Genomic DNA, 19841 nt, shown 5'->3' on the forward strand with positions numbered 1-19841 from the left:
TTGCCAGTATCATGCGTTCAGTACCTCCAGGATCAGAATGCAAAAGGACTTGTGCGAGTACACAGAAAGCCACGAACAACTCAAAAATAACGAGTTCAAATAAGTACAACAGTCTCCCAAGACCTAAAATTTCAAGGTCTCAGTCTCACCTCAGACTGCAAAGCATTCCAACGAAAGAGCGGTAAAGACTTACTGCAGTAAATGACGGTTTCATTTTCCATCTTGAAAGCAAGTTTAGCTTCCTCAGATTACACTAATATGCTCTCAGTTTCACAGAAGCAAGGCGTGTTCCAGAAGACACCATTAATAACATAAATAAGCGTATTCTAAAGATATTCTATATCTGAATTAGCAACTTGCACAGTAGAAAGTTATCCACAACAGGAATAACTTATGACACTTTCCTGGCATCTTAAGACTCATATTAGTAACTTTTGATTCTCCCTCTACATTTAGAAATAAAGGGATTTTTTCAGAACATAGTTCGGATCGTAAACTTCAGCTGCAAGTTTAGGAAAGCCCATGGAAAATGCAAATAAAAAGAAACAAACCTTTCAGCTGCACTGGCAAAGCAAACGGGACATGTTGCAGTGCATCCAGCTTTTTCACACTTTCTATATTTCTTCTCTGACGCTTCATCATCATCATCTGCTGCTTCAGCCGCTTTCTTCTTCACCTAATAAAGAATAGCTGAAATCTGACCAGAAATTACACGAACGCATCTTCTACAAAATGGCATTCAGACAGTTTTGCAGCTTGTGGGTAGCATCAAATGGTTAAAATGGTACTAATGAAAATTTTTGTATCCACTGTGAAATAGCTGCAGCATGAAACAGCTGTCAAAGTAGGTCAGTTTTTCTACACCAAAAAAAGGCAAAAACCAGTAAGGCTGGAAATATCATTTAAAGCTAAAAATGTCTTGCCTTAGTCTTACTGATGCCATTGATGAAATTATAAGGAAAGCTTTGAGTGTAAATTATATTTTAAGCTCTATCACATGCTAATGAGTCAAGCCTCGTGTATTAATTCTCTTTCTCCTTCAGAAGAAGAAAATCCCTTCTTTGTGTACTTATTGATTAGTGGCAATCTTATCTGCACCTCAGATAAAATATTAAGGTAGGCTTGGGGCTTTTTTTTGGACTCCAGATACAAAGCTGTATATCAGATGTCTCTTCTGGGCCTCAAAGATACCATGTATTGTGTTGTTTTAGGCCTCTGTCTGGGTGGGCAGACAGCTTTGTCTGGCTGTACATAAGTCTATGGTTGTATTTTTAACACATCAAGTATTTACAGGTTATAATGAACATTTGTCTTTTCTGAATATTGTTCACAAATGAGATACTTTGCCTACTTATTCGCAGAATTATCCAACTTTCCCTCTCTCTGGACAAGTCCACTTATCCACAATGAAGCCCCCATTCTTTCTAAATGTCAACAGAAAATAAAAAATACCAGAGTATGAACCCATGTGTTTTTAAATTATTATAAGTACCTGTCTTCCAGAACTCCTCAGAGGAAGGTTATCTGGAGACTGGTCTGAAGAACATGCCTTTTTTTTCGTTCGTACCCTTCCAGTTGACATTGTATTATTAGATCTGCAAAACAACATAGGCAGTAGTTAAGAAAAAAAATTAAATTGCGTGATTTTGCAGAGCTGTCTAATCATTTGGTCAGTACAACCATTCATAATACTACTTTTGTCAGAGTTACCTAGGTAAGAATCTGTTTAGCTTGGCTATTAATTCAGGAGGAAAATGAGAATGAGGCATTACGGGAAAGGAACAATACTACTATTTTAAACTAAATTCGGAGTTAAGATTAGATCCTTGAGTACATCTTGACAGGCTGTTCCAGATCAGCATACCCTGGATTTCAATAATCTGATTTGCATTACGTGAAGACCTGGACTGGAATTTGGGTTGGCAAAGTGAATAGAACGTCAGCTCATAATGCAACCATTGAAATGCCACTCTGAGTAACGCTCGTCCTGCTAACTACTGATTTATTGGTAGCAAGAGATTTGCACTGTAAAGCACTTTTCCAAACAGCGTACTGGAGAGATGTTTAATACCAGGAGAACAACCAGTTCCAAGACCTGCACACGCTCCTATGAAAGTACATCAGAATTTAAAGTCTAAACTGCAGTTGCATTGCAATTATATGTGATTGGAATATTACAAACTTTGCTGTTGAGGATCCTACAGGACAAAAGAAAACATTTATGCCACAAGAGAGCTCTATAGCTGTCTTTGACCACATAGGTGGGAACACAGAAAAGACCACAGTTTATCACGTAAGCTGTGAGAAAGTATGCCACGGAAATATGAAAGCATATTTAAAATGTTATTATCAAAGGCATTCTTTTCACAGGGAGTAAAACACAAATAAATAGAGCCTAGAGGAAGAATTAAACCTAAATGTGCTCCACCACGCATAGAAAGGAAGTGGAAATAAAACCCTTATACTGCAGCACCGCATCATGAATGTTATATTGTTGTAGTAGGGATCAGTTTGTAATTATTTTTTTTTTTTAATATATTTGAGACTTCTCAATTCTCTCTGTTCCAGGCTGCATCTTCCTTGTTCAAGTTGGCAGTGACGGACACGGCAGCAGTAGCTTCGTTCAGAGATTCTGCTAAAAGTAAAGGTAACAGGAGGAGAGAATGTGCATTTTTACAACATTTCAAATGAAGCTGATGCAAATCAAGTAAATTGGTGCTTTATTCTCCTCTCAAGATAAAAGAAATTGATTTGGGAAAGGAAATCACTTGATAGCCAGAGAAGTGAAAAATTAGTTCTGACAAGCCAATACAAAAAATAACTGTCTTTTTTGTATGCAACCCACCCAATTATAACTAGAGAGAGGAAAAAAAAGAATTAAGTCAATCCATATTACCTAAAAAGAAAAAAGCATGACTCCATCCTAACTTACCACTGTATGGGGGTGGATGAGGTTGGAGAGCAGAGAAAGGAAAACCAACCAGTTTCGTTTACATGAGATTTCCCTAAACTACTGTGCAACGCCCCAGGAAATGGTGGCTTGCTTTTTTTTTTTTTTTTTCTCCCCCAGAGCTTTCCTTCTGGATCAGTGGCACAACAATATCTCTTTCTATCACCTTAGCTTCTGACGCGAGATAATGGTTCCTACGTGCTGCTGCCTTTACAGTCGTAGGCCATGGACTACCTTAGCACTGAGCAAGGCGCCAGGAGACTCATTTTGGTGACTACCAGGTGACCACAGTCTGATGCGGCTGCGAGGCCCTTCATCCCAGAAGGTAAAAGGACAGGCAGCCGTTCCCTTGCGTACAGGGGTTAGAAAAAGAAAAGGCGTCAGTTATCACTCGCTAAGAAGGCCGGTAAAAATATTTAAGGTGCAGAGAGGCCTCCCGTTTTGAAAGGCAGAGGCCAGTCGTGCAGAATCACAAACGTATTTTCACTGTAAGCGCCAGGGGAGGGGGAAGAGGGAGGTGGGGAGAAAGAAAAAGAGATCGTCTTATGCGTATAACGGTAAGCAAGGCCATTGCTTCCAGTTGCATGCCACTTTGCCCCCATTTCCCCTCCCAAAACAAACAACACTCCCCCCCCCCCAAAAAAAAAAACCACAAATTTTTAAAGAACACGCAAACATCGCTCACTTTACTAAGCTTTACATGACTCTGCATCCTAGAAACATTATCGTATTGGCTGAGAAAATGAGCCCTTTAAAAGGACAGAGAGAGAGAGAGGTGCGTAATACGCTGTCACATTCTATAACGTTTCATCCGTCGGTAACGCGTGGCCTGCACGGGAAAGCTTTGTGGGGTTTTACCTGGGCAGCTGACAGCAAGTTTGTCTCGGGGGAGGGGGGGGGGAAGAGAAAAAAACAGAAGAAACCGCACACACACTGACACCGAGGGAGGAAACGAGAGCGGCCCGATGAAGCAGGGCAGCTGGGACCACGACGTGCCCGCCCCTCTACAACTCAGCCCCAGCTCCGCCGCCGGTGCCCGGCCGGCCCAGGCTGACAGCCGGCCTCCCCCGCCGCGTCCCCGGGGCTCGCCGTCCCCGGGCCGCCGCTGTGACAGCTGGCGGGCGGGGACGCCGGCAGAGGGGTCCCGGGGGGAAGTCCCCGGCGGAGGGGTGTCCCCGGAGGGGATGTCACCGGCGACGAAGCGGGGGCGCCCCCGGGGGGAGCTCCCCCCCAGGCGCGAGCAGCCTGGCACTCACCTCGGGGCCGGGTCACTCGGGGGCCGGAGACCACATCCACGCGTGTCCGCGCCGCCTCCTGCTAGAGCTGCAGCGGGGGAGAAAAGCGGGGAGAAGGGCGAAGGGAGGGAGGGAGAGAGGGAAGGGGGAAGGTGAGGACGGGGGCAGCGCTCGCACCTGCCCCGCCGCCCGGGAAGGGCGGATGTCAGCAACCCCCCCGCCGGGCGCTGCAGCCGGGGGAAGGGGGTCACTCACCACCGCCGCCGCCGCCATCCTCATCCTCCTCCTCCTCCTCCTCCTCCTCCTCCTCCTCCCCGGTGCCGTGCACCCTCAGCCCGCCTCCTCCTGCCGCCGCTTCCGCTCTCCGCGGTGCGTAGCGAGGGGGGGGCAGGGAGGCGCCGCCCCGTCCTCGCAGCCCCCCGAGGGACCCGCCGCCGCCGCCGCGCAGGTACCCGCCGCCGCCGCCACCCGGGCTGGGGGGGGAGCGCGATAAGGGGGACATGGGGGGCGCCGAACCCCGCAGGGTCCTTCCGGGTCCCCCTCGCCCCCAGCGGCTCCTCGCCCCCGCGGTTTGCCCACGGGTTTCAGGCGAGAGAGGGAGAAGTGTCGGTATCGACCTACTCACTGACCGGCCCTGGGCTTGGGCCTGCGGTTGCCCCCTCGGTGTCCGTCCGTGTCGTTCCCCCCCCCGCCTCCCCGGGCAATGGGGCCGGGCAGCCTCTGGGTGTCTTCCAGATGTGTTTAAAACGGGAGGGCACCGGCGCTTCGGTAGCGTCCAGATGGGTGCGTTTGAACAGGCTTCGCTCCGGGGGAAAAAGTCTAGCCACCCATAGCAAGAGTATCCTCTATCACGTTCTCTACAGCTACATTTAAATAGTTGCCAAATTATAATCTCTTAAACGGTACTAAATTTGTATTTGATTCGAGGAAGCAAGAGCCGGTTCCAAACTATTCACTGGGTGGGTGTAATTTTTCTGTCATTTTTCACAGCTACTGGCGCTCCCTGGGGACGATGGACCGCCTAGCCAATGCATCCTGGGGCCTGGAAGGCACCGATATCGGGTCACAAAAAGACAGAGTGGTGTCTGAAGAGGAATGGCTGCAAAAATGGGAAATGGGCAACATTGGATTTCACAAGGAACAAGGGCATCCGTACGTGACTTTACTCTTCTGCCTAGGATGTTTAAAAAAAATGCTGTGAGATGAATGACTTGACTCAGTCAAAAAACTCTTAAACGAAAATGGAGCATTTACAAAAGGAAAATTCTTTTACACAGCTTGAAAATAAAATAAATATTTTTGTGGCCTACATTTGTCAAAAAAGGGCAGAGAAAAGAAAGGATTGCATTGCATTTAGAACTTCTACTCTTAAGTTTTAAACTATAAAGCTTGGATAACTTGACTAAGAATCTTAAATTTTATGATGCAGAAGCTCTGCACTGCTGTTCATAAGTTATAAAACTGGGGCCTAAAACAATATGCATAGGGCATGGCAGCAATTATCGTGCACTGAAAGACAGGGGCCTAAGAGAGAAAACCTGATTATATAGTTTTGCAACCAAGAAAAGTTACATTTAAGACCTGTATAAGTGATTTGATTGATACAGAAGTTTAATAATTATTCTGTTTGTCTATTGTGGCCCTCTTAGAGGCAGGTTGGTTGGTTTGTTTACTTGAAAAGACGAACAGAAAACAGAACAAAGAGAAATGTGTTATTTTCTAACAGAAATTAAATGTACTTTCTTTCTAAGTAAATGGAAAGTGAATGTTTTTTATTTTATGTTCTTATGGTATGAAGCAGGTTGGACTAGGAACCTATGTTCCATCATGGAGTTTGTGTGTTAACCTGGCATAGCATGTAGCCCTTGGCTTTCAGTGTGTCAGCGCAAATACTCGCAGCGTTAAGTAAAACATGTCTGTTCTTCTGCAGGCTCCTACAGAAGTATCTGGATGTTCTTTTAAATGGCAGGAGTGGACTGAGGATATTTTTCCCACTTTGTGGTAAAGCAGTAGAGATGAAATGGTAAAGCACAGTTTATAAGTGCAAAAATCTTATTTGATGTGGGGAGGGAGGGAAGGAGAGGGGGAATTCCCAACCTTACATTGGCCAATGGAAATGCGCCGCATCTCCAGTGGTAGGAAAGCAGCGTCACTGGAGGCTGAAGGGAGGAGGAAGTTTGGTTTTGTTTGCTGGCGTTTTGTATAGTAGCATAAATGGGATGGATAAGGAGCAACCTGAAAGTCCTCCTGATTGTCCCGAGTTCAGCTTGGGGAATGCTGAATTTGTGATGGACAGAGTGGCTGAAGCTCTGCCCTTGACGCTGCTTCTTTTGGTGGCAATGCCAGCTTAAATTGCCTGCAATGAGGTCGGTTGTGCCAGAGCACATTTTCAAGGGGCCATGTGGCGTGTTGCACTGGGAACTTAAATGATTTGGGCTAAATATAACTTCCTCTTTTTTACATTTATTATTTTACTTTTACTTTTTTGCGTGGGTTATATTCACAATTAGGGGTCGTATAAGCCAGTGGGTTTTTTTCTTGGAGGAAGGGAACAACAAACCAAAAAAACCCCGACTGAACTGCATCCGCGAGGAATCAGGTTAGTTCCAGTTACCAGGTTTTATCACGGTAACTACTCACTCGTCTGACTGCAGGCTCCGACGCGAGTTGCTGTCGCACTGAGCTGCAGCAGCCGGGAGGTTGCCGCACCCTGCTGCCTGGTGCTGCCAAGCCGCAGAAGCAGCTGGGTGGACCTCAGCGGCCTCAGCCGCTGCAGTTCAGAGCAGAACATATTTCTGTCAACCGAAAACGGACAGTTTCTCTGTGTACTCACCTTTGTTTTCATCGAGTTCATAGAAATAAATGAATAATTCATTGGATCTAAATAAAGCCTGTAAGTCCTCCTCAACTGTATGCTGAGTGGTGCGAATTTAGGCTCAGATCATGGAGGGGGAGGTGTTCAATAAAAGGTGAACGCTCCAGAAAGTCAGGATTAGACATACAATTATGTCCTAAAACCAGAGTTTCTCTAATGAATCAATGCTGCATGGGAGATAACCCATTTGGTAATGGCCCAGCCTTTGGGCCTCACGTAAACTTGGGACCTCTCTCTGCCGTGTGCAGGCTGGCGGACATGGGACACAGCGTTGTTGGTGTGGAAATCAGCGAGCAAGCGCTGAAGGATTTTTTTGCAGAACACAGTCTGCCTTATTGCGAGGAGCCAGTCCCAGAGATTTCAGGAGCAAAAAAGTTGCAGGTATGTTTCCTGCGCTGTGGAATGATCTGGTGTGGTTAATCATGCAGTGCAGGCATAACTGAGCAAACAAGTCATTCTGCTTTTATGCCTCTGTCTTACTGGTAATCATTCACCTCTCCTGAAGAGGTCTGAAAGGAAGCTCTGAGTTGCAATTTTGCACTGAGAAGTTCTTCTTTTGAGCGTATTACTTTGGCCTTCTTTTCTTAAGGCATTGAAGCACCTGAATGTAAAGTAAATGTATTTTAAAATTGGACAGCTGCGTGCCTTGATAGATCAGAACCTCTCAAGGGGATCAGGAGAGGTACTTCAATAAAGAAAAAGTAAAAAGCTTCTCACAGTTTTTCCCCATTACACCTGAGTGTATATATGTGTATATTTTAAGGTATAAAGTATAAATATACATTTATAAGTGTATATTTAAAGATAGTTTGCTGATAAGTATTGTTTCCTTTGCTTTTTATTGTAGAGTACTTCTGGGAACATTTCTCTGTACTGCTGCAGTATTTATGATTTGTCCAGGTAGGAATACACAATGTGTTCTATAATTTTCTGTAATCAAAGATGTATTAATACTACCATAATATTTTATTTGAATCAGCCGTAAAGATTTGAAACAGGTCTTCTCAAGAAAACTCTTACTAACTTGTATGATTCTATGTGAATAGCCAATCTTTAACAAAAATTAACTCTGTTGTTGACCAGTAGATAAAGATGCCAACTAAGTATCTTTAAATGGGCTTCTTGTTCTAAGCTGTCCTATGATTATAGAAAACGGTGTTTGCTTTTACAGTGAAAACAAATTATGTTTAATACTGTTGATGGATTCTACAAAGCAAAAACCCTAGCACAATCCCTTACAAAGAGTAGCTTAGTAAAAGTAAAGAAACTATACCAGAGGTGTCTTCTTAGACAGCTTTTCCTTTAACGAAGTACTAGATATATTTTATTTCCCCAAACTATTCATTAATATATACATAGGTACATAAGCTGTACCTATTGATTATGTGTCCTGTGCTTTACTTAACATGCTTTTCTCGACGGGCTTGAAGTACATCGCATCGCTGCAGTTTATGTGACAGCACAATATGTTGTCAAACACTGACTCCAAGTGTCTTGGCAAACATGTCTCAACTTACTAATCTCTTTTGAAGGATTTTTAATGCTGAAACGTCGTTATTTCTTAGTTAAAAGACACAACAGAAAATGCAAAATATTTCAATACAGTCCGCATTACTGACTCATGAAAAATGTTTTAACTCATTGTGCTTCGTGGCCTCAAATGTTGCTTCTCAGATTTTGTGGTGGCTTTGCACCTGACCTTCTGCTCAAGTGTCAGCTGGTGGGGGAATTTTGAAAATTACCAAGTTGTACAGGGACTGCAGGAGGACTTACAACTCTCTCCAGCCTCTAGCATAGAAGATTCTGCCTTGGACAGTAATGCGTCTGGCTTATTTATTTGTCCCCAGAAGTGGTGTTGACAACCGGCATTTTTAAGTCTGTCCTAAAATGTCCTCAGACCCAGACTGGTGCTGAGGTAGCTGGAGATTGGAGAGCATGCAAGAAAACAGTGTTATTTCTGGTTTTGTAATGTATCTTGTAGGAAGCTGAAGGTGCCCAGAGTCCTGCACTGTAGTTCCCTCCTCTTGCAGTTCTTACTCAGACATGACTTTCCCTAGATAGTAAAATTCTGGTGAAGTTTTGTGTGTTTGTTTGCTTTTCTTACAAACAACTGTCAGGATTGAGGTTTTGCTTCATGGCTGTTCAATAAGAAGGAGGAGGTCAAGTCTTAATCTTTAGCTTTTCAGAGCTACTGCATTTACAGGCGTAATAGGTAGTTTAGGACACCAGAATATGGTGCTTACTGTGTGATTTATTTTTTTTTAAATCTGCATAAATTGGAAAAAAAGAATATTCATTACTAAAATCCCAAATCTTTTAGACAATAGACCATTGTTAAGACTTCTGCTGGTGCAGCTGACTCTAGTTGGTTTGGATAATGTATGTATAACAAGCCCTGCAAAGTGAGTGCCTTGGATCAGATGAGCTGTATATGAACATGACTTTGTAGATACTGCCTGGTTTTCTTCCCTGCCTTGCCCCTGCAACGTAGCTACTTGCTGTGTAGATCCCTTTAAATCCTTGCTGTGAGTTGACAAGTTGCCCAGGGATTGCTTAAGCTCCTTGTCAGCAATTTTTGAAAAATCTCAGTTCTAAGTTTTGTAGCAAGTAGCATGGTAAAATCTGTAACTTCCATCATAAGATGATGGAATAATACTATGGAATAATTAATTAGTGACATTTTCCATGCATGTTACTGGGACCCGTACATAGTTTGTCATCCAGAAAATAAATTGGCAAATAGACGTTCTGGGTGCATGGGTCTGTACTGGGTGCAATTATAGTGAAAGTACGAGCTGCTTTCCCTATAGCAGTCAGCAAATACCTGTGACTAGAAGAATGTACACACTCTTCTAGTTTCTATGTGCAGACAATTTGATTAATTATCCAGTAATTATGGAAATTAAACTTACTTCTGTCTTGCTGAGGCTGGCCTGCAAACAAATCCTTTTGATCCCCATTAGCCTAGCATTCATTAGCGGAGAACTCCGATGTGCTCCTGACCTTTGTCAGAATGAGACATTTCAAAGACTTCGGCTAGTTAAAGAGTAACAGGAATTACTGCTCTTTGTGGAAACTCTGGGACATATGTAAAACAGTTATATTACACAACCATTGTACCTCCTAATACAATCATGGCTGCAAGGCTTTAAAAAAAAATTAAAATTGCATTAACTGAAACTACTAAACTTATGCAAAGATAGAAATTCACAACTTTACTGCTTAAATCCAGTGGGTTTTCTACAGATATGTGAGTTTCTGCTTTACATGTTAATTTTTATTAGTTGTGGTAGTACCTGGACTGTGATCTCTCGTGCTACGTACCATATAAACACATAACAGGAGATAATGTGGTGCTAAAAGGTACTGGCATAGTGAAAGGTACACCCAAGACAAGCATGTCTTAAGACCTTAGCTTCATCCTGATTCTGCACCAGGATGAAAGACAGCTGTGTACCTTTTTTGACCTTTTTCCTCATGGCTTGTTCTCCTGAGAAGGAAACTTGATGTGCAGACGAGCAGGGAGCACCCAGATGCTCAGCAGGTCCTGAGATCTGGGCACCCAGGAGACCAGGACTGGGGGAAGGCCACAGCATGAGACTGTCTGCAGCCTGCGATGTCTGTAGACCCTCTTGAAATCGGTAGGGAGTAAATTACATGAAATGCCTGTATGGAGCCACCGCCACCATTCCAGTTAGACCAGATTAAAGTTGGGAGGAAAAGACAAGTGCAAAAAACTTCAGGAACTTGCCTAAGGTCACACAGCAGACCCACCTATGCAAAGAGGAGAACGGCGTCCAAGTGTCAGAAGATCAAGTTTGTCACCTGCCCCACTAGACTTCGCTTTGTCCCCCTTGTGCCCATTGCATGTTTAACTGTCTCTTTAAAAATCTCCTTTCATTTAAGAGGCTGGTTATTTAAATTAGATGCTTAGTCTTGGCAAACTTTAAAAGAAGTCAGGACTTAAACACGTTATCATGTCTCATCACTATAGAGTGAGAAATACAGGATCAGCTTCTAGGTTAGATTCCAGAGATATAACAATGCCAGGAGAAGAAGTTGTGGTTTAAGCCCAGCTGGCAACTAAGCACTACACAGCTGCTTGTCCATTCCCCGCTCCCTGGTGGGACGGCGGGGACAATCAGAAGGGTAAAAGTGAGAAAGAAACTTGTGGGTTGAGATGAAAACAGTTTAATAATTAAAAAGTTTAAAAAAAAAGTAAGGGAAAAAAAACCCAACACACCAAAGAGAGAGGAAAATAAAACCCAAGAAAGACAAGTGATGAAATGAAAACAGTTTCCCACCACCAATTGACTGATGCCCAGCCAGTCCCAAGCAGTGACCCCCTTGCCAACCTCCCCCCATTGCTGAGCATGATGTCATATGATATGGAATATCCCTTTGGTTGGTTGGGGTCAGCTGTCCCACCTGTGCCCCCTCCCAACTTTTTGTGCACCCCCCAGCCAACTCGCTGGTGGGGTGGGGTGAGGAGCAGAAAAGGTGTTGATTCTGTTTAAGCACTGCTCAGCAGTAACTAAAACATCAGTGTGTTATCAACACTGTTTTCAGCACAAATCCAAAACATAGCCCCATACAAGCTACTATGAAGAAATGTAAATCTACCCCAGCCAAAAACCAGTAGAGAAGTGAAGAAAGAGGTGATGCAGTTGGACTCTGACACCCTCCTAGTAGGCAGAAAAGTATTGCACAATTCCATACCATATTTTTCTCACTAAGTAAACTTATTTCCAACTTTCTATAAAATTATGCAATTTATATTATTACTACCTTACTCTCAACTCCTGGTTTAATAATTACCAGAAACAAGGCTCTTCCTTCTTCCTCCCAAATATGCTCATCTCTAGTTGCACCCTGACTGCTCTTACCATCCATCAATAAAGGCACTTCCCAATAGTCTTGACCATTTGCAGGTTTTGGCTGGTCATTGAAGCCATGTGCCAGCATATCCAGGAGCAAAAATAATGTCTGGGGCAGTGGTAGACTGAGGCAAGCAGCAGTGTAGCTTAGCTTTTCAAACATCAAACAAATTGCAAGCTGACGCTAACTGTCCTGGGCACGTAGCTGGGAACTGAGGTGTCTGAAATTACTGAGCATGCTGAGTTCAGCGATAGTAAAGCAACGAGGCACCTTCTTTAACTTGCGTTTGAAATCATGCATGGGTTTTAGAAGGTGGCCAAGAACTACTGATGTGCTGAGTGCATGTTAGTGCAGCCTCAAGGGTCACAGCAGGGTATGATTGCCAAAACCCCAGATTTGTGTTTAATGCTACTCTCTACCAAATGTGTTTAAGCTACTCTCCTTCCTCCCCACCCTGTCTCAGCACACCCTAATGATGGGGAAATGCTGAACAATTCCAGCACGTCTTTGCTATCGCAGCAGGGCCATGTACCAGCGGGGTTTCTTTGGTTCCAGATCATATTGGTTTGGATCATGAAAATGCTGGACCATAATAAAAAGGTAGTGGAGAATCTGCGCAGCTAGCTGGAGAATCCTTGTGACTCCACAGAAGTATATGAATAAAGATGAAGGCGCCATTTTAGTATTTTTAAGCCTTTTCCTCATCTCCCTATAGCTCAATACTTGGCAAGTTTGATGGTGTTTGGGACAGAGGTGCTCTGGTAGCTGTGAATCCACGCGACAGACAACGGTTAGTAAATTTTCTTTGTTATTGTCTTTAATGTATGCAGTGACATGTTTTTCCTCCTGCCGCTTGTCGATGAGTCCTCTTTCATTTAAAGGAGTAACCTATACAAGTTCTTGTCTACCACAAGCATCAGCTGCACTTGCAGAGTGCTGTACTCTAGATTTGTGAGCTTCCTTCAGGAAGCCACCCTGCCTCTTGGTGGGAAGATATGTGGTTTGTTGCAGCCCAGCAGAAGCAGAGCTGCAAGTCTCATTTGAATTTTATTATTTCCTTTTCACCCCATCTGCTTCTCCTCTCTGTTCTTTTTGCCCTCACTTCCTTTTATTCCAATTTTTCGTTCTTGCCTATAGCCAACCCAAATGTAGCTTGACCCTAGCCCAGGATTTTTTAATTGGATACATAATCTTGAATTCACAATAATTTTACAAGATCAGTACTGTATTGTGAATGGTATTCTAGATTGTGCTAAATGAATACTATGTTTTGTCCGTTAGTTTTGAGATGAATATGCAAAAAAAGACATATGCTTGTTTATGAGGAGTAAACAGTCACCTTTATTTGAAGTGTTTCATGTGTAGCATGAATTTCATGCTCATGAAATTTAAACTAAGCTTTGCTTAGTTTCTGTGCAGTTCAAGTTGTTTCTGCGTAGAAATACATTACCTCTTTTGTTGAATATTTCAAATGCTATGCTTGAATGTCTGTGCAGTTCCAAAATAACAAAGTCAACTTTCTCCTTTTAGCTATGTCAGTTTGATGATGACCCTAATGGAGAAAAATTCTTCCTATCTCCTGGTCACGGTTTCATATGATCCAAACAAACACAAAGGTGAGAACTTAGCACTGTTCATGTTTTGATTTTTGCATGCTTTAATACAGATTGTATACAGATGTGGTAGATATATTAGTGTCTTCCCCAGGTTTTTTATCAGCTGATCACACCAATACAGCTGTGTGTTAAAAATGTTAGATGTTGACCAAGCTTGAGACTAAATTTGCTTTCTCTAGCATTCAGACATGATAAGGGTAAGCGGAGGACAGGCATGTTATATTAAAGAAATGAAACTGGAAGTGTGGCTATGGCAATGAAGCTGGAAGAGTGAATGTTTAGAGTAACATCCTGTCTGGCCTAGGGAGCTTGAAGCATTCCCAGGAACATTGGCTTTGCTCTGTTTACCCAATACTTGCAACCTAACGTGTTACCCATCGTGTGCCTCTCTCCCAGCCACAACAATGATCTGAATATGCTTGGAAGAGGTGAAATTCTCTAAAGTCATAAAATCTTTTTACCTTTTATACATTTATTACATACCGAAGGCTGAGGTATTTAAAAAAAAAACAAACTAATCATTAACTCTCAAAAGAAAGAGATTTCTTGCTGCTTTTGGGCTCTTCAGCATAATTATCCCTGAAAAAATAGGTCATGTTATCATAAACAACAGTAGTTTAATTCATTGCTCTCCCTCTCACATTACCCTGCTTTTAGCTTTAATTATGCCATTGCGGTATAAAGAGATTGTTGGCTGGACTCACACAGTGCACTGAGAGTGGCTGTATCCATGTCACATTCGTGATATCTAACAGTGTGGCTACCCTGGCTGCACCCTGCTTCAGCAGCAACACCTGAAGCTGTTTGGTGGCCCACCAAAGTGTTCTTGGACATGGTGTTCTCTGGTTCCTGCAGATGGTGCTATGCAGCGGGGCCGGGTTGCTGGCCAGGTTCTGTGAGTGATGGGGCTGGCTCTTCTGCTGCAGTGTCAACGCTTGTCTTCTCTCTGATTAGCTTCACCCATTTTCTTTCAGGCCCACCATTTTACGTTCCTGAGTCTGAAATTAAAAGTTTGTTTGGTAAGTAATACTTCATCTAACCCTTAGGAATTTTTTCTAAAACACGTAAACATGTTTGTATGCTTCTACCTCTCCCTGTGACAAGCAATAGAGTCATTTGCTTCTTATCTAAGAGGTGGAGTCATGGAAAAATCACAGGGAAAATAAATACCATTTAGCCACAGGGATTTTGCTGTCAACGAAAATTCTCAGCTCTTCAAAAGATATGAAGAAAACCCAGGAGACAGATACTGTCTCTTTCCTCCCCTTGGCATCTTTTCCTTCTCCCAGGGTTCCTACTGCACTCAGTGATCTTGCAGCTCCAGTCTTAGTCACGTTTGACCATTCTGTCTTTCTCTGCACCGCATCACCAGCTACCCTGGTTTTAATACACAGCCTTTGCATACCAGTTCTACAGGTTTTGCTGTACTTTTGTAGCCAAAGAAGGAAATTAATGTGCCATGTGAAGAAAATGCTAAATGTACAACTCTTCCATCAAAACTAATGGAACTCAGAATTATGGTGCGAATTTAATTTTCAAAGTTCCTCCTGATATGCTTTGATATTGCACTCCTTTTAAATTTACAACTGTCTGAGACCCCTGCAGTGCCTGTGTGCAGTGAGTCATTGGCATGGACAGTTGAATCCCAGTGCAAAAGAGACGGATAAGTTTTCTCCAGTGCATTGGTGTCAGTGCGTTAGGGACTGTGAAGATATCTGAGGATAAGACTTTTTTTTTCCTGACCGTTTGCATTTTTCAGTGACTAATCATTCAGTGATTTGTTACTCTTTCCTCCTTTTCAGGCAACCACTGTGAAATTAAGTGTCTTCAAAAACTCAATGAGTTCTCAGACAAACACAGGAAATGGGGACTAGATTATTTTCTGGAAGTGCTGTATATACTAAAGTTTGTATCTTGATTAAAATTCATTAAAATACTTTACCTCCCATCTTGCTTTTATTTTTATCTCACCTTATAAAATTAGACGTGTTTGGTGCACTCTTAAAACGGGCTTCAGCATATAGAAAAATGCCTGTGGAACATTTTTCTCCATTTTGCTTACCACGTCAGCTCTCCTACATAACTGCCTTCACTGTCTCGAGGTGTGCATAGCTTTTCTTAAACTCCATGCACAAACAAGCATTTTTAAAGTATATTTTTTTCTTCCATATCGATTCAAATCATCAGAGCTAGAAAAAGAGAAATGTTGCTGTTCCTTTTGGGCCATTGCCAGTGGATGCTGTGTGCCTGGTGCTCCGCAGATCGGCCTGGGCGGCTGGCAGCTCTGGGAGCAAGGGCAGCTGCTCTTCAAATACTGTTTCCTTCGATGCTCGCCTTGCACCAGCCCCGGCAGCTGGGCGAGAGAGGCGGGAAGCTGGCACAAGTTGCTTCTTTCTATCCCCATTAGTTGTGATTACGAGTCGAGAGACGAGCTGGCAGTGAGCAGGCAAAAATGCTTGGCAGCAGCCACCAAGGGGGAACCGTCATCGAGGACGAAAGAGAGAAGGGAAGTGAACCAGGTGGCAATAAAGGAGGGAGTACGGGGAGAAATGTCCCTGTGATTGCTCACAAGCGTGCTGTTCCCCCCCGCAAAAGCGCAGCTATGAGCAGCAAACCAGCACCGGGCTTGTAGGGTGCCAGGGGTCAGAGAAAGCCTGAGGAGTTGCTGTGTGTTCATGCCAACACAAACCTTCCTTTGTGGGTCTTCTGCCACTCCTGTATGGATACTAGAGTAGGGCCATGAAGATGATGAGAGGGCTGGAGCACCTCTCCTGTGAAGACGGGCTGAGAGAGGCTGGGGTTGTTCAGCCCAGAGAAGGGAAGGCTCCAGGGAGACCTTATAGCGGCCTTCCAGTACTTAAAAGGGGCCTACAGGAAAGCTGGGGAGGGACTTTTTACAAGGGAATGTAGTGATAGGACAAGCGGTAATGGTTTTAAACTGAAAGAGGGTAGATTTAGATTAGATGTTAGGAAGAAATTCTTTCCTGTGAGGGTGGTGAGGCACTGGAACAGGTTGCCCAGGGAAGCTGTGGATGCCCCATCCCTGGAAGTGTTCAAGGCCAGGCTGGATGGGGCTTTGAGCAGCCTGGTCTAGTGGGAGGTGGATTGGAACTAGGTGATCTTTAATGTCCCTTCCAACCCGAACCATTCTGTGATTCTATGATACTACTGCAATTGCTTTAAATTACAAAATTTTGGGCTCTCGAACCTCTTTCTTGCCCTGGCCCTCTCCCCTTGGCAGCTTATTTTTAAAAAACGCTGGGAAGGCACGGCTGCATCGTAGCGCGTTACAATTCACCAAGACCCGAAGGTGAATAAAAGCCATGGGGCTTTTTAGAGCCCTGCAGTCCTGGAGCCGCAAGCGGCTCCGACGACTTTACTGCTGCCGTCCCGCAGCTGCTATTTTCGGCTCCGGTGACTCGTACCGAGGAGGGCGGCCCGGGGGTGGTGCTGGCGGCGGGCGGGGGCTGGCGGCCGCTCCGCCTCCCCTCATGGCGGCGGGGATGGCGGCGGCGGCGGCGGCGAAGGAGGGGGAGGAGGACGAGGCGGAGCTGAGCCTGCTGGAGTGCCGGGTGTGCTTCGAGCGGTACGGCCCCGGCGGGCAGCGGCGGCCGCGGAACCTGCCCTGCGGCCACGTCCTCTGCCGGGGCTGCCTGGGGGCCCTGGGCGGCCCCGAGGGCCGGCGGCTGGAGTGTCCCTTCTGCCGGCGGGCCTGCGGCCCGGCCGAGACCAGCGACTGCCTGCCGCTGCTGCAGCTGCTGGAGGTGCTGGGCCCCGCCGGCGGCAGCCTTCCCTCGGCCTTGGGGAGGGGCGGAGGGGCGGCCGGGCCGGCCCCCGCCGGCCTGGGGCTCCGGCTGTCCCTGGGGGGTTGGGGGTCGCTGGTCAACCCCACCGGGGTGGCGGCCTGCCGCAGGTCGGGGCGGCTGGTGGTGGCACATGACGGCAAGAAGAGGATCCACGTCTTTGGGCCCAGCGGATCCTGCCTGCAGCGGTTTGGGGAGCGGGGGGACGCAGGCAACGATATCAAGTACCCGCTTGACGTGACGGTCACCTCAGATGGGCACGTGGTGGTCACCGATGGCGGGGACCGCTCCGTGAAGGCCTTTGATTTTGAGGGGAGGGGGGTCCTGGCCGTCCAGGAAGGTTTCTGTTTGCCATGGGGCTTGGATGCCACCCCCGAGAGTGAAGTCATCCTGACCGACTCGGAGGCAGGGGCTCTCTACCGCTTGGCAGCCGACTTCCAGAAGGGGAAATTAAAGAAGTGTCAGATGATCCGGTCGCAGCTCGTCAGCCCGAGGGGGGTTGCAGTCTCCCAGACCTCGGGTGCCATCGTGGTAATCGAGCACCTGAAAGCTCAAGGACCGAGCAACAGCAGCACCCGAGTGAAGATATTCAGTGCAGAGATGGATCTCGTCGGCCAGATGGATAGCTTTGGGCTCAACCTCATTTTCCCCTCCAAAATATATACTATGGCTGTGGCCTTTGACAAAGAGGGTCGCGTTGTAGTCACGGATGTCTGTAGCCAGGCTGTAATATGCTTAGGGAAACCTGAGGAGTTTCCCATCTTTAACCCTCTAATTAGCCATGGGCTTTCTTATCCCGTAGGACTGGCTTACATGGCAAACAATTCTCTTGCTGTCTTAGACAGTGGCGATCATTCAGTAAAAATATATAGCTCCACCTGAATGCGTTCAGATACTTACTGCTAGGTTCACACTGCTTTTTTTTGCCATAAAGCAGGCAAAGCTCTGGTGTTTGCAGGCATGTAGGGAGGAGGCATTTTCTGGGTTGTACTTTTAAGTGAATTGCCCTCTTTGACGAATATGCTGTGCTTTTTGCAAAGCTTACCTCAAATCTCTCACCTGTCTGCAGGAAAAGTCCTGGCTGTTACGGGCTCTAGTCAACAATTGACCAACCAAACAAATAATTTGGCATTTTAAAACAATTTCATTCCTTGATAACCTAATGGTTTTGGTACTTTCTGACAAATAATGACATTTGGAATGGAGTAATCGAAGACCAGCACCTGGGAGAGAAAGTGATGCATCATTTGTTTACCCTTCCCAGCGCATAGCTTTCATTGTTCTTCGTTAAGCATAGCTGCGCTCATCAGAATGACAGAGTGATTTGTTTCCAGGATTTCTGCACGAGAGAGGAGACTGGCTTGACAAAATGATACGAAAAATGGAAGCTTCAGTTCAAGGTCATCTGAATCCAGCTAAGATCATTGCGATGGAGCTGCCACCACTGATTAGTGAGTTATGTGAATTGGTGCTCAAAGCCTATTTTTTCCACACTGGGGAAGTGCAATTCCAGGCGCGCTCTTTCTGTACTAGTTTATTCTTGCCTTTATTAGGGTTGTATTGGAGTACTTGGTCTTTCTATGCAATGCATAAGTCTGTGTCTTCATCTAGAGATAACTTGGTGTGTGGTTACCAGCATGGGCAGCTTTCCCTAAAAGCCCCTTGAAGTATTCGTGATTAGACCACGAATAATTCTGCATATAAAAAAAACACAGCTACGCTTGGGAGGTTTCCACTACTACCTGCCCTGAGAAAGGGTGTTGTAAGCCTCATCTTTTTCCTAGCTTCCAAATGAGGTTTTGTTGATTGTGAATACACAGCAGGTTTACTCCAGTTTGTATTTCCTTGAAAATAGTTTCACTGTGGACACGAGTTCTGTTGCCTTATTGCACAGTGGAAATTAAGGTATATCTGAATAATTTTGAGAAGGATTTAACACTCCCACTAGAAGTCACCACTGCATTTTTAGGCATTTAACTGCTCCGAAAATGATTACTTAGGAGGTTCAGTATTAAAAGGAAGTTAGATATAAATGTAAATGCTATCTGAGATAGGCTAAACAAGTAGGTTAAATGGCATAAAACTTTTGGAGTAATTTCTTTTATTTAGTCACTGAAATCATGAATATTAACTAACAATTTGAAATTCACAGGTAAATTTTTCATCTGGCTTTTGGTCTGACTTTAGGGCATTTAATAACTGCATGTATTGCCGCACCAGTGATTTACCAAATACTTACTTTAAATTGGAGCAATTTAGTCCTCTAATTCAGGCAATGTATTAATCTGTCTTATGTTAACATTTATATAAACAAAACAAATTATTAAATGCAGCTATTTGTAAAGGTTAATTGAACAGTGACCTGCCAATAAAGTGTGATTTGCTCACTCCCATATTGAATAATTTAGTGAAAACTCCTTATATCTTTTAATCATGGGCTTCTCTGTTACAGTCCAATTTCTCTATTGCTGTTGCCATGTAGAT

The 19841-nt window shown here is 44.6% G+C and overlaps 4 protein-coding genes across 6 annotated transcripts in view; 3 read left to right on the top strand and 1 right to left on the bottom strand.

The window, feature by feature from the left end:
* Positions 1–3266, top strand: part of DEK (DEK proto-oncogene) — a 55876-nt gene extending 52610 nt beyond the window's left edge. Inside the window, exons 13-14 of the mRNA XM_063325826.1 lie at positions 2569–2647; positions 3167–3266. The gene's annotated coding sequence lies outside the window, so the exon portion shown is untranslated. The remainder of the gene's footprint in view (positions 1–2568; positions 2648–3166) is intronic.
* The window catches only part of KDM1B (lysine demethylase 1B), a 27912-nt gene extending 23437 nt beyond the window's left edge, over positions 1–4475 (bottom strand). The window contains exons 1-4 of one of the 2 annotated variants that reach the window (XM_063325823.1): positions 4447–4475; positions 4207–4273; positions 1493–1595; positions 552–676 (exon numbers count right to left, since the gene is read on the bottom strand). In XM_063325823.1, the coding sequence (XP_063181893.1) occupies positions 552–676; positions 1493–1582 (215 nt within the window). In that variant the 5' untranslated portion in view covers positions 1583–1595; positions 4207–4273; positions 4447–4475. Of the gene's footprint in view, positions 1–551; positions 677–1492; positions 1610–4206; positions 4274–4446 lie in introns of those variants that run through there. The other variant, XM_063325822.1, reaches the window with a different exon arrangement.
* TPMT (thiopurine S-methyltransferase) lies at positions 3141–19841 on the top strand. 2 transcript variants are annotated; one of them, XM_063325831.1, is made up of 9 exons: positions 3141–3275; positions 5176–5337; positions 6116–6208; positions 7309–7441; positions 7908–7960; positions 12654–12728; positions 13469–13554; positions 14529–14573; positions 18692–19841. In XM_063325831.1, the coding sequence occupies exons 2-9, from the start codon at positions 5198–5200 to the stop codon at positions 19021–19023; spliced, it is 957 nt and encodes a 318-aa protein (XP_063181901.1). In that variant the 5' UTR covers positions 3141–3275; positions 5176–5197; the 3' UTR covers positions 19024–19841. The 2 variants fall into 2 exon arrangements, with proteins under 2 accessions (XP_063181901.1, XP_063181900.1); XM_063325830.1 differs by lacking the exon at positions 3141–3275 and adding an exon at positions 4476–4633.
* On the top strand, positions 17026–18698 carry NHLRC1 (NHL repeat containing E3 ubiquitin protein ligase 1). Its single transcript, XM_063325824.1, has one exon. The coding sequence runs from the start codon at positions 17046–17048 to the stop codon at positions 18237–18239; it is 1194 nt and encodes a 397-aa protein (XP_063181894.1). The 5' UTR covers positions 17026–17045; the 3' UTR covers positions 18240–18698.

The sequence above is a fragment of the Chroicocephalus ridibundus genome, chromosome 2 (genome assembly GCF_963924245.1).
Source record: "Chroicocephalus ridibundus chromosome 2, bChrRid1.1, whole genome shotgun sequence".
NCBI classification, from domain to species: Eukaryota; Metazoa; Chordata; class Aves; order Charadriiformes; family Laridae; genus Chroicocephalus; species Chroicocephalus ridibundus.